Source organism: Phymastichus coffea, unplaced genomic scaffold (genome assembly GCF_024137745.1).
Source record: "Phymastichus coffea isolate CEN01 unplaced genomic scaffold, Cenicafe_Pcof_1.1 PCOF00045, whole genome shotgun sequence".
In the NCBI taxonomy this organism is placed as follows: Eukaryota; Metazoa; Arthropoda; class Insecta; order Hymenoptera; family Eulophidae; genus Phymastichus; species Phymastichus coffea.
The window spans coordinates 1,157,311-1,170,021 of record NW_026706856.1 but is presented as its reverse complement, the minus strand read 5'-3'; the positions used below and the strand labels follow the sequence as shown (position 1 = coordinate 1,170,021).

Sequence of the window (12,711 nt, the reverse complement as noted above, 5' to 3'; positions counted from 1 at the left end):
CATTTCGAGTAAATCTTGATTATGATGAAAATATTTTAATATTTTAGTATTTACAAAAAATCGCAATAAAAACTTGGAAGTCTCACGTTTTTTGTAGGTAGTACGCCAGTGTGGTTTTGTATTGTATACAAAAGTACTTGTAATGGATTCATTAGCACTGTTGCTTCCTATTTCTCTACTATCGCTTATTTCTGAGCCATACCCTACGTATATTAAATAATGACAAAAATGATGAATCACAAGGAGACTTTTACTTTTATATAATAAAAGTATTTGTATGTTCAATAATAATCGCTCAGAGCGATATTATAATTGTATTAGTTACTGTGTATAAATATTGTTTTTATATCAATAAAAATCCTTACCTGATACTGAACTAGCACCACTTGTACGTCGTGGAAATGAGCTGCTTCGTCGTCTACTATCTAAAAATTGTAAAGGTTCTTCCGTATTCAAACCAGATACATCTAATGATCTGAGAAACGTTAGAATTACGGAAAATATATTTTACAATATTTATACAGATTGCTTTATGCATCTGTAATGTAATAAAAAAACTTACGCAAGAGAACCAGCTGGCATCTGTGCATCTGGTGGTTCTGCATCATAGAAAACTTTTTTCAAAGCCTCTAATACAGTAACTCCATCGGTAAAGACGCGATAAGTCAACAAAAATGTGTTAAGAAAATCAATACTAAGAAAGCGCAAGTCAGTTAATCGTTGCAACAGGCGGTCAGGCGTTGCGTATCGTATTTGTGGTACTTTGCATGAATTGAGGGTTCGACTAAAACGAATATCTACGTCATCTTTGAATAGCTTAGGGTCATTTCTTATTGATTGTGGCATTGTTACAGAGCTCGCGTCAGATAAAGAGCCATGCAATAAGTCATTAAAATGTACATTGTCCATGCATTGGCTTATATCACTTATCCAAGCTGCTTTTTCCTATAATATAAAAAGACATGCAATATATATATATTAATAATCGTAACCTAATAGCAATTAATATGTTCTTTCGTACAAACTATTCCATATTTCTTTCAAATTTATAAAAACACTACACAATCATTTAGTTTCACAGTATTACAATTAATCTTCATAATTTTATTATGAAAGGATTGCTGATAAATTAAAAAAAATTGGAAATATGCGACAAAGATGATAGAAAAATTAAAAAAATAAATATGTATAAATTTCAAAAATATATTCAATAATGTTACAAACACGTTTGTTTAGAACATGAATTTTATAGAGCTATTGTAAAAATAACAGTATCATCAATCTACACGTTGTTTTGCAATTATAAGTATATTAAATAATAATATTTGATAGATATTTCTTTGTTGATGTACCTGCATTGTCGGTGCGACAAGATGTATAATAATTTGACGATTTTCTCCGCCTATTTTTAAATCATATATAATTTTAAAATCACGATTTTGAAGCTGTACAGGCAAAGTAGTAGCTGGCATATTACTTCCAGCAGCGCTACTTTCACTGATCCCACTTGACATAGAACATATCGATAATGCTGCAAAGTAATATACATTAATAATAATAAATAAATTTTTGTTTGTTACTTATTTACTTATACAGAATTAAGGAAATCACCATCGTCATCGGAAATATTTTGTTCGTTTGGATCTTCTATCAAAACAGCATCAGAAAGTGGTATTCTACCGATCTGTGGAATTAGATTCAGACGACCGTCATCATCTGATTGGCGAGTAGTCAGTATTAGATGATTAGAAAAAAGAAAACATTGTCTGAGTGCCTCTTTCTCTCCGGTTTTCACACCGAAGGTAGCACTCAAACGGCTACGTGCTCTCCTTGGTTTATCAATTATTTGAATAAGAGTACCTGTAAGAAATGTTAAAAAGTAAGTTGTTAGAAATAATGCAAACTATTTTAGATTTTAATATCTGCTGATCATATTTTTATTACTTTGTATTTATTGTGAAAGAAAAATAATAGGACAATTAATTGAAATTTAATTGATATTGTTAGTGTAATAATTTATTGGTGGTCATTGTATTAAATAATATAGTAGGTTTATTATTTTAGATATCACCTAAAGATTAGTTCAAGTAATTATAGTTTCATATGCCTAATTTTGAAAAATATTGATTAAGTTAAGTTAAATTCATTTAATTCCAAATTGATTTTTTTCATTTAAAAATTAGATCCATACCTTCGGCAATACTTGCATAAATTATTAGTCAAAAGAATTATGGTCCCAATAAATGTAAGTAAGACAGTACGTGAACATGAGAAATGTATAATTTCTTTATTGCTAGATCTTCTTGCTCACACTATATATTATTTTGGTCCCTGTATCTTCTTGCAATGAGGTCATTCCCTTTTCTTGTTACTGATCCCTTCCCTATCAGCGTATTTCGACTGATTTAATTATGATTAATTTTGTTCATTATATTTAATAGAAAGTGCGCGAAAGGAATAGTAGAAGGCACAACGCGTCCAGCCCCAACGGTGGCATTACACGCGTGGTTCAAAATATTTTTTCCCTCGCCAGTGTTAAAATTTTTGAGTGTATTAATGGGTTCACTAGGCACCTTACTCGTTTCTTCAGTTTTAAAGTACACACGTAGTTTACTCAGAAAAACCATGTACTACCCTACGAAAAGCAAGAGTGCGCGTGCGTTCGACAAGTTATGGCCGCGTGCTGTGTGGATGCCCTTATTTTACTTGTTGAAATCGTCCAATCTCTATCGACACTCTTTGCTGTAAGCTGTAGCCAACATGAATCCATATGATTAACAGATATACTGAATATTATTAAAACTTGAGAAATAATTAACAATCGTTATTATAAAGATTTCTTAGGCCTTTAAAATATTAAGTAAATAAGTTTGGAAAATATAGAAAAATCCTTTGTTCAGAGATACTTGTTCCATGTAAATATTTTTTTTAACTTTAATATCATAATAGTTTCGAAGAGTAATCAGCATATCTTTCTAAAGTCTCTCTAACTAGCAACAGCGTTTAAAAGTCAAACAACCATAACAGCTAGCACGGTAACACTTTCTTTAGTGGCAAAACAGAACTGATATAATTATTTTGATTAATTTTTAAGCCTTGATAATGTCCCTTTGTATCTTCAGTTCTAACTATATTACGAGATCATTGCTAGAAACAAGAAGGCATTCACGCACACTTTTATAAACCGGCACGCGTTCTAACAACCGAGTAGTGTTTAGAAATCATACCTTGAGTGGTGTATCATCGATTTTGTCAGGCATCGCGCATGCGTACCACACTCTATTCATCGATAGAATGTACACATTTACACTTTCCTTGTTACCGGCAAGGATGTATTAGATTTCGAACGGTTAGCTGAATATATTGACCGGGAATGGTTGTAAACATATTTTTTCTTTATCCAATAATAATTTACATTTTTACTACTTATAATTTTAAGTAATTTACTACTTATGTTACATAAAATGAATTAGTATACATTCTAATAGCTCAAAATAAGTAAACTGCTTTATACGAAATTTTTCTTTTCCGCATTCTAACCTTCGAATTGTACCTCCGAAGCTTTTTTTTCGGCTCTCATGCGGAGAACTACTGTCCCTAACTAATGCGAAAAGGCTTTTTGACAAAACTTGTTACAACACTCACTTCCGGCTCATGTCATGACTTTTTCATTTGGTTAAATAAGCTTTTGCGTGCCCTTTAGTAAATGTAGTATAATGTAAATTAAAAATTAAAAGCATTATTCGAAATCAATCTAAACTTTCACTAAATGATTACTTAACCTAGTTTTTTAAATAGTTTCTGGGCACTTCGTGAAACTCTTCCGCACGCTTAATATCAAACTTTCTACACGTCACATCAAAAAATACCTTACGATACATATTCGAAAATAATACATTTCTCAATGCGCACGCAAAGGCTTTTTAGCGAAACAATAAGTTCATAGCACAAGTGTAAGACGACTTTCTATTCTTGCTTCACTTGGACGTCAACACCATACAAGATGAGAATCTACTTTCTCGTTTTTATATCGTAATGGACTAGTTCAAAATGCATTCTCCAATAATAAGACTTTATTAAAAAAATATCGACTTGCCATTTTTTTTAGGTTACATTGCAAAGTAAATATCATTTTTTTTTTAAATTTATTTATAACAAGCGAATAGCATACTGAACAAAAAGTAAGATGTCAACATTATTCACAGAAATTATAACTTAATGAATGCAATAACAATAACTACCTAGAAATTATTTAAAAAAATAAATAATGAACTAGAACCTTTAGGTCTTCCGTAAAATACATTTTAATTTTTTTACGAGATATTCCGAGAAAAGGCTTATTTACATTACATAAAATTTCAACAATTTGAAGGCATTTCTTATGAATGTATTCTAACTAAAAAATGTAGTTATAAAATTAGTAATATGTGGCTTATTTAAAAAATATCATAGAAAAAAATATGTAAATTATATTACAATGCTATGAAATTAAGAGGATTTAATATCATTACAAATTAATTTCTAACGCCATTAAACCAAACTCTGAATGATAATAAAACATTTTCCAATTTCTGAGAAATATTAACATATTAATATATATGTGCTTATTAATATCGTCTCTTACCTTGCCGTACAAAAACTTGATTAACGTCCAGTAAAATGTCACAGCCCTCAACAATCATTCTTTCCACAGCTAAATTTTTACGTAAATTTTCTGTTTCACTAACCTAAAGTAGGAATAAACGAATGAATTTTATACATTTTTTCCAAAATTAATAATACGAAAACAGATTTATTAAAAACATTGATATAATACCTCGTCATGCATTTGTCTGGAAAGATCTTCAAGTTGTTGGCGAGCATTTTGAAGACTTTTTCTTTCTACGTGGTCATGTGGTGTGTGGGCCAGTAATTCATGTAGTGTAATAATGTAACGCGGAATCTGAAAATGTTTTTATTTTTCAACTTCAACATATTTTCATCGCTTTAAATTATTATTTTTTTAATATAATATTTTATTATTTATTAACCCTTAACTTGCACACGTCATTTTGGCCACGTAACTGCTCGGTGGGGTAAGTCTACCCCAGCCCGAAAAACATTGAATAAATCAGAGAATTTTAGATATTTTGCTATGAACATTTTTTCTAGTATATTTCAAACCTTTTACTACAAAAAAAATACTCAGGTTAACAATTTTTAATGTTACACATACTGAAAAAAATTGTTGAAAAAAAAAAAAATTTTATTTATTGTTAAAAATTGTCTGGGTTAAATCTACCCCACATAGCAGTTAAGGGTTAAATATTATATTTTATTATTTATCAAATATTATATTAATTATTTCTTTAATATAATAATAGAATAATCAAAAATAATATTATTAAAAAAATTGCATGAGATTTCATAATTTATCAGAATAAACAGAGCAAATAGAACGTAAATAACATTACTTATTTTGCTCATTTGAAACAGTAGATCGATTTTATTTTTTAAGATGATATTCGCTAAGTTAATTTTTTTCATTTTTTAAAAATTCTTGATATCTTAATAACTCTTTCCAATACTAATAAAGTCATTAAAAATCTGCCTGAATAAGATAAATATGAAAATCTCATGAAAACCTTATTAAAAAAGTTCGCAAAAACGCAAGATCAACGCTACCACGAACTGGTTTCTGGAATGATACTTGATTCGAAGAAGCCATTTGATTTTCTAGCGGATATAGTAGCTTTACGAAGCTCATCAGACTTTGAATTTGTTCATTCTTGGTGGAGGCAGAAGTTGCCTGGAGAGACATAACAGGCCTTTGCTTTCACTGGTGACGCGCAGACAATCAAACTTAAGATAGACTAGTCGGTACTCCTTCCAAAATTCAACGTGACACTAGTGCTTAAATTATAGCAGCAGTCAACTCAAATAATAATACTAAAGCAAATGCAGATGTATGAGTTAAGCTCGAACAAATAGTTGAAGACTTCCGTGAACAGATTTGCGTACTCAACATGAGGCAGCTCCAGCATGCATGTTCAAGGTCACGTCACATTGTCGTGATTGATTTTCTAAAATTGAATAATACGAGCCTACAATCGAATTCCACTAACGGAAAAAAAATATTGAGGAGTCAGCGATCATCACACTTTTCAGCCTATTCAAATATTTATACATGATGTTTGGACTTAGAAATTGAACTCAAATGTTCCAGCGCTTTATCAATATGATTCTCAAGGGACTAGACTTTGTTTATAAATATCTTGACATCCTTATTATTTCCAAATCTCCAGAACATATGTGATATCTTCGAGTCGTATATCAACGCTTATGATATTACGGATTCAAGGTCAATGTTGACAAGCGTGAATTCAGCAAACTCGCACTGGACTATGGAGCACATCGCCAATTCCGAGAATAGCACGGCTCACGCACTTTCCAGGATTAACGCATTACATTTTCCTATTACTATTGCTTTCATAGAACTCGCAAAAACACAAGAAACGGATAAAGAACTCCCACAATTGTTGCGGATCAACTCAAGGTCACTTAAGTTACAGAAGCTTATCTTCGGATCAAATTACCGAGTCATCCACTGCGACATATCGTCAACCGACATAAGCCCCTTTGTACCTCAACAGTTCCGTAAACAGGTGTTTGAAGTTTATTATGAACTTTCGCACCCCAGCGGCAGAATTCTTACACGAACCGCCTCGCAACGTTACGCCTGGCCTTTCATGCACAAATATTTGCAACGCATGGCTAAGGAGTGTACTCAATGTCAACAATCCAAAAGTTAGTCATCATGTACATCAACTTCCAGCTACATTTACATATTCAGACGCCCGCTTCGGTCAGCTCTACATAGACATTGTTGATCCACTGCCCAATCCGAAGTGAATGGATTCAGATATTGTGTCATAAGGGTAGATCGCTTCATATGCTGGCTTAAAGTTATACCAATACATGACGTCTCTACTGATACTATAGCAAAGGTTTTTTTCACTGATTGGATGGCAGAGAATCTTGAATCAACGTAGAATGTTTACCACACTTACTCAATGCACTCTCACTCAGCCTACACCGACACAGTAAGTACCGAATACTTCAACTCAACCTCTTGTGGTACAATTATTTATTATACTCAGTCACCCTTGGCTACACATACCATACAAACTAGTGAACGACGCCATCTGTTTATGAAAATGTGTTACGAAATAAATGCCATCACAAGTAACAAACGTAAAATTATGAGACTAACGAAATCTCATGAAAGGGTGGATCTCGCAAATTTTCCGTCATAGTTGAATTCTCGAGAACGCCAGATGGATTAACATTGAAAAAACAATATTAATTAACAGTAGTAGTTTTTTCAACATGATAAATCCTTTGCGCATGATAATTAATTAACATCAAATATAAGCTGATTATCATCAGATTATGAGTAATCTAAATGTAATTGTGTAAATAAAGAGGTCAATCAAGGCAGATTTTAAATCAAATTCAAATCTTAAAAATGGGATAGTTTATTCCATATGTGGTAATAGCTGACAAACGTAAAATAACTCTTCTAAACTTCATTGGTAAAGATAAACCAAGTGCGATGAGTTTACGGTCATGGGAATTGTAGGACTTTTTTATATTACGCAGTCATCGAGATATATTTGGACGGTAAAGATATCTAATTGACTGGAAAAGCCGCTCTTTTTAATCGTTGGTTTCCAAATTAATTGGAAAAATAAAGAGAACGGAAATGCAACTCGATTTGATCTCTATTGCATCACAAACGTGAAACTCTTTTTTGATTCCTATGGAAATCTAAATCAGTTTACCTTACAATATGAACAATATAAATGTCAATTTCCAAAGCACCTACTACAACAAAAATCCAGAGCTGGCATTAACCAAGACGCAATTAATCAATCACATACCTTTGATCTTTATCGACTGCTCGACATAGAATGAGACCATAAAGATGTTTATAAGACCATAAATCTGTCGATGTTCGTCTAGAATTCGAATGAAAGATAACTTTTTTAAAATGCGAACTTTTAGAAAGTATTCATCTCAAATAAGGAAAGAGATATCGTGTCAACCACGCGTGACCCTCGCACTCTCAAAAGTGCACAATTAGCAGAAAAAATTCACGTCTACTACATTTTTCATCGGGATAGCTCTGGAACAAAAGAGTGGAAACAGCCTAGAAGAGATCGCGCACTTTTATAGTGTAATGCACGTGTACTCAATAAAATTTATTGGATTGAAGTTTAGGTAGATATAGCTAATTGGTTGTATTCCACAGGTCGGAGCGAAGTTGAGCCCTCACTACATAAATCCTTTTTCGATTAATATAGTAGACTTTTTCTATTTATTACTCTGCTCTGATTGATTAAAATAACTAGGCTCAATTCTACGCTGCTGTATAAATATAACCATACTACATAATTTAATCCGTTATCAAGATGGGTCAATCATAAAGTGATTATACGCTCGTCGTAAAAAAGTTGACGAGCAGAAAAAAAGTGGAAAAAGTATATGCATCCTGACAAATATACAAATAAATATTCTTTATACTGAAGGTAATTATAAAAAGTTATAAAAATAAATAAGTTGTATCGAGTTTCACAATCGCTCAATTTATTTCTGTTTACTTTAAGAAGACATTTCTATAATGTATACGAAGTCAAAAATAAGGGGTTAAAAATTAATTTCTTCTTTTGCACCTAATAATTTATCGAAATTGACGTTTTGACAAAGAGATTTAGTTGTCTTAAAACTCGATACCTACGGCCCAAAAAGAAATTACAACCTCGTACTTTGGGCATCTCTTAGTAAACTATTAAAAATAAATCAGCTACTAATTAAAATATTCAATCGTGTAATAAGTCTTTTTTTCATAATCATAAGAACTTCCGTTTTATTTAAACAAAAATTTAAAAAAGTATTTAGTGATATGTTAAAAATGGCCATTTTCGAGGGTTATTGGTATTTTGCAATAGCTAATAAACAAAAATATTTGCACGACCGTTTAAGTTGTAGCTCATGGAATCCTCTATAACTTATGTTGCAACTTTTTTCAGATGAAATGTATACTATGGCTTGCAGTCTGTAAACCTGTTTTTGTCAACTTTGAGCCCTCATAACAAATTATCTACGCAAAATCTTTAGTTGCATTTTATATGAGGTTTTATATACATTTCTCTAAAGAGATCTACTTGGAGTTTTCTATCTCTCCATTTTTGCATGAAAATTTCTCTATTGATTGGACTCAGCGGCGCTTGCTGCGGCTGCGCTACGAGAACATCGACGGCTATATTTTTCCTGTACTTATTTGATCCCGTATCAGCTCTATTTATCTACTAATAGGCCTTTCAATGATTTTTCATGAGTTACATCTAGAATATTTATCATGAAAAAGTGCTAAGTAAATTTATTTAATTATATTAGAGTATAGAAGCATGCTAATGCGGTGTATCACTATGTTCATGTAATAATTTTTCAATTGCTTCCGGACTTTGAATGATACGTTGATATTGAGGCTGAATATATAATTTTTAATATTTTTTAAATTAAAATACAGATATAATTTCATTTAATTATTATAAATATTGACTTCATAAAATACCGAAGCTTATTGAATTATGAAAATATTTAATTTGCTGTTGCTTTACTAGTTAAAACAAGTATGTGGAAAGACAGTGCAATTTTGATGAATCAAGACGTACAGTACGATTTCAATTCTCTTGTAGGCTAGGAAGCTAACATAAAAGTAGCTCATTCAAAAATTGGTTCATGAACAAGTTCCAAATTATATAGTAAGATATAAGGGGCGAAAAATTAAATCTATCCTTGTTTAACACTTTCTATTGTGGGATCAATAGTGGAGGTTGCGTAAGAAAATTGGTCGTATAAAAAAATTAAAATTACATTATATAATAAAAGATAGTCATTACCTGGTGCATGGGATACATAAGAAAATTTTCAATAGATCTGCCATGACAAGCACTTTTGTTTTCCAGTCTACTCAATAACGCGGCAAACAACGACGATTGTTTGCACTCGGTGAGTACTTGAAGACTGTAATGATGGTTTCTTACGTACTCTTGATAAATTGATAGCATTGGGAGTAGCATATCAAATAAATCACCTGAAAATTAATATAAAAAAGCTCAAAATTAATTGTAAATAAAATCTTGGACTATTTTACAATTTACCTAAAACTAAGGTTGGCCAACTTTCCATTCGTGAAGTTAAACCTTTAAGAAAAATTTGATGCAGAAATAATACAGTCTCGCTATTTAAGAAAATACTATTAACATCCTCATGACTGCACGGAGGATTTTTTGAGCTTGCTGCCATTTTCAATGGCCTTAAAAAACAACTGACTAGTACTTCCATTTGTTCCGTATATTCCTCTTCCGCTTCCACCATTTTAAATACTAAGCTAAAATACATTCAGAAATCGTTGAAATAATCAAAACTCTATGAGCATTATACGTCAAAAACTATATATCTAGTTTATTTGTTGTTCGAAACTTCAATCTTTGCAAATCTTTGAAAATACAATTCTCACTCAAACATTGCAGCTTTGCATTTTGTTTTCAACTTTTCTTCAATAATATTATTTTATACAGTACTTAACAATTTCTTGCTTTCCCGAGCTGCTTGCGCACACCTAGTTTGCTTGTAAAATATTATATTTTATTCTGTTTCTATATAAATGATGAATGCATCTGTGATGATCGTATGCAATAAGTTCCATTCATCAATAATAAATTTGTTTATCTGTACACGTTGTAACTGAACAAGAAATAGCGATTGATTTCATTGATAAATATTTAATTAGTAATTGTTTAAGCCTTAAAAAGAGGAATTTATTATATTCACAGAACGTTGGCAACATAAATGTTTGTTAAGTAAATTCATACTCTAAAAGATCTTTGGGCGCATAAGCTTAGTTTCTGTAAACTCATATCTATAACCAAATGTTATAGACCAGGTTCGATTTGCACAGATACTGGTTCTAAACAATTTAATTCTATACAAATTTGTTAATTTCATTTATTTAACATATTACTTTTTCTTTTTAATTTAACAGAAAAAATAAAATAGTATTTATTATAAAAAATATACTATTAAACATGTAAATTGTTTACAGAAAATTTGGTTCGGAAATAATTAATATAAAGTATTACATAAAATATTTAAGCATCATTAAAAAATTATAAAATTTACAATGATGTGTAGTATATTTTATGTCAATAAATCGTTTGTTAATTTTTCCATAGAAAAATATAATATCAGATAATTCATTTTCTAACTAATTCAAAAATTAAAAATTTTTATCGAATAAAATTATGCATAATCGACATCTGTACAAAATAAATGTGACCATTCAGTACTATACTTCATAAAAATTTCGAGTACAATATAAATTAAGACATGTTTTTAGGTGTATTTCCAGCCATAGAATTTGATATAAAAACGAGAATAATGTTATTTATTTGGTTTTTCATTGATGTCAAAAAAACAAGAAAACCATTAAAAAATCGCGTTTTTATTTTTATTAATATCAAAGTTCCAGACAATAGTTTGGAAAATTGTAATAGGAATAGAAATAACTTATAAATTTTCAGTTACAAAAGGGTTTATAACTTCTTTTAAAACTAATATATTTTTTAATTATATTATCGTTGTAGTATCAATTTATACAGAATAGTTATTATTAGTATTACTAATATTGACAATTATGTGAAGATTAACGTATTAAACGACATTTTCGGATTTTGGTCCGATTATATTTTTGTTATTTCTTTTCCTATCACACTGTCAAAATTTCAGTACTCATGAGGTATTTGCAGTTTTAAAAAATCTTAACTTACCTATTTCTTTTTCTCATGCTTTCAGCATGTGGGCTTTTAATGTATTGTTCGACGATTTGCTTCCATCGACGTCTGCATAACCAGCCCCGAAAAAAGCTTTGTACTTTTTTAATTTTCTGCATTTCGATGCTTCCTTCTTCAATATCTCTGAATCCAGTGTGATGATCTTCGCCCACAAAGTTAAAGCTTGAATCCAGATGTCCTCCTAACAAACTTGGATTGTTATTGCAACTTGTTCTTCTTTTTTGAAAATTTCCATGATTTGCATAGGCACCTGTTATGTTTGGGCGAAGTTCTTTCTTTAGAGCACACAACTGAAAATTTGATAAAAGAACATGTCAATAACAATTTTGTTTGCCGCGAGCTGAATTATTTTCATTTCTAAATATATTTTGTAAAAAGTTCTCTGAAGTTTGAAAACTATATAATTTATGACTAATGATACCAAAACATACTTATTAGTCAATGGAATAACTTTAATTTATTACACATTACATATATAATAATTGTTCAAAATGACTATATGTACGGGTAGTGCGTGAAAATCTGGAATATTTCGGACATGCGAGTAATAAACACTTTACTCGCGTTCAATATTTAATTTGCGTTCTTTATCTAATCTATTTTCCGTCGGGATTAGTTGTCAATGTCCGATACTCTAATTTTATGATATATGGTCCGAGCCTGCAGAGCCAACATCCAAAAATTTAAAGAATATTTACAGTTGACTTTCAAGCTAGCTTCTTGAAGCGAGATCAGCAATAAGTTATACGCTCAGATGTGCATTCTGGCGAGCCTTCTTGAAACGCAATTTATTAGTCTTCTTCAAAAACAAAAA

General features: G+C 30.8%; 1 protein-coding gene across 4 annotated transcripts in view; it reads right to left on the bottom strand.

Moving 5' to 3' along the window:
• The window catches only part of LOC131664774 (ras-specific guanine nucleotide-releasing factor 2-like), a 56,986-nt gene that overhangs the window by 35,200 nt on the left and 9,075 nt on the right, over nucleotides 1-12,711 (bottom strand). For 3 of the 4 annotated variants that reach the window (XM_058936130.1, XM_058936128.1, XM_058936129.1), the window contains exons 7-16: nucleotides 11,874-12,187; nucleotides 10,206-10,435; nucleotides 9,945-10,138; nucleotides 4,817-4,942; nucleotides 4,625-4,727; nucleotides 1,612-1,860; nucleotides 1,353-1,531; nucleotides 563-945; nucleotides 366-475; nucleotides 87-203 (exon numbers count right to left, since the gene is read on the bottom strand). In XM_058936130.1, the coding sequence (XP_058792113.1) occupies nucleotides 87-203; nucleotides 366-475; nucleotides 563-945; nucleotides 1,353-1,531; nucleotides 1,612-1,860; nucleotides 4,625-4,727; nucleotides 4,817-4,942; nucleotides 9,945-10,138; nucleotides 10,206-10,435; nucleotides 11,874-12,187 (2,005 nt within the window). The remainder of the gene's footprint in view (nucleotides 1-86; nucleotides 204-365; nucleotides 476-562; nucleotides 946-1,352; nucleotides 1,532-1,611; nucleotides 1,861-4,624; nucleotides 4,728-4,816; nucleotides 4,943-9,944; nucleotides 10,139-10,205; nucleotides 10,436-11,873; nucleotides 12,188-12,711) is intronic. The other variant, XM_058936131.1, reaches the window with a different exon arrangement.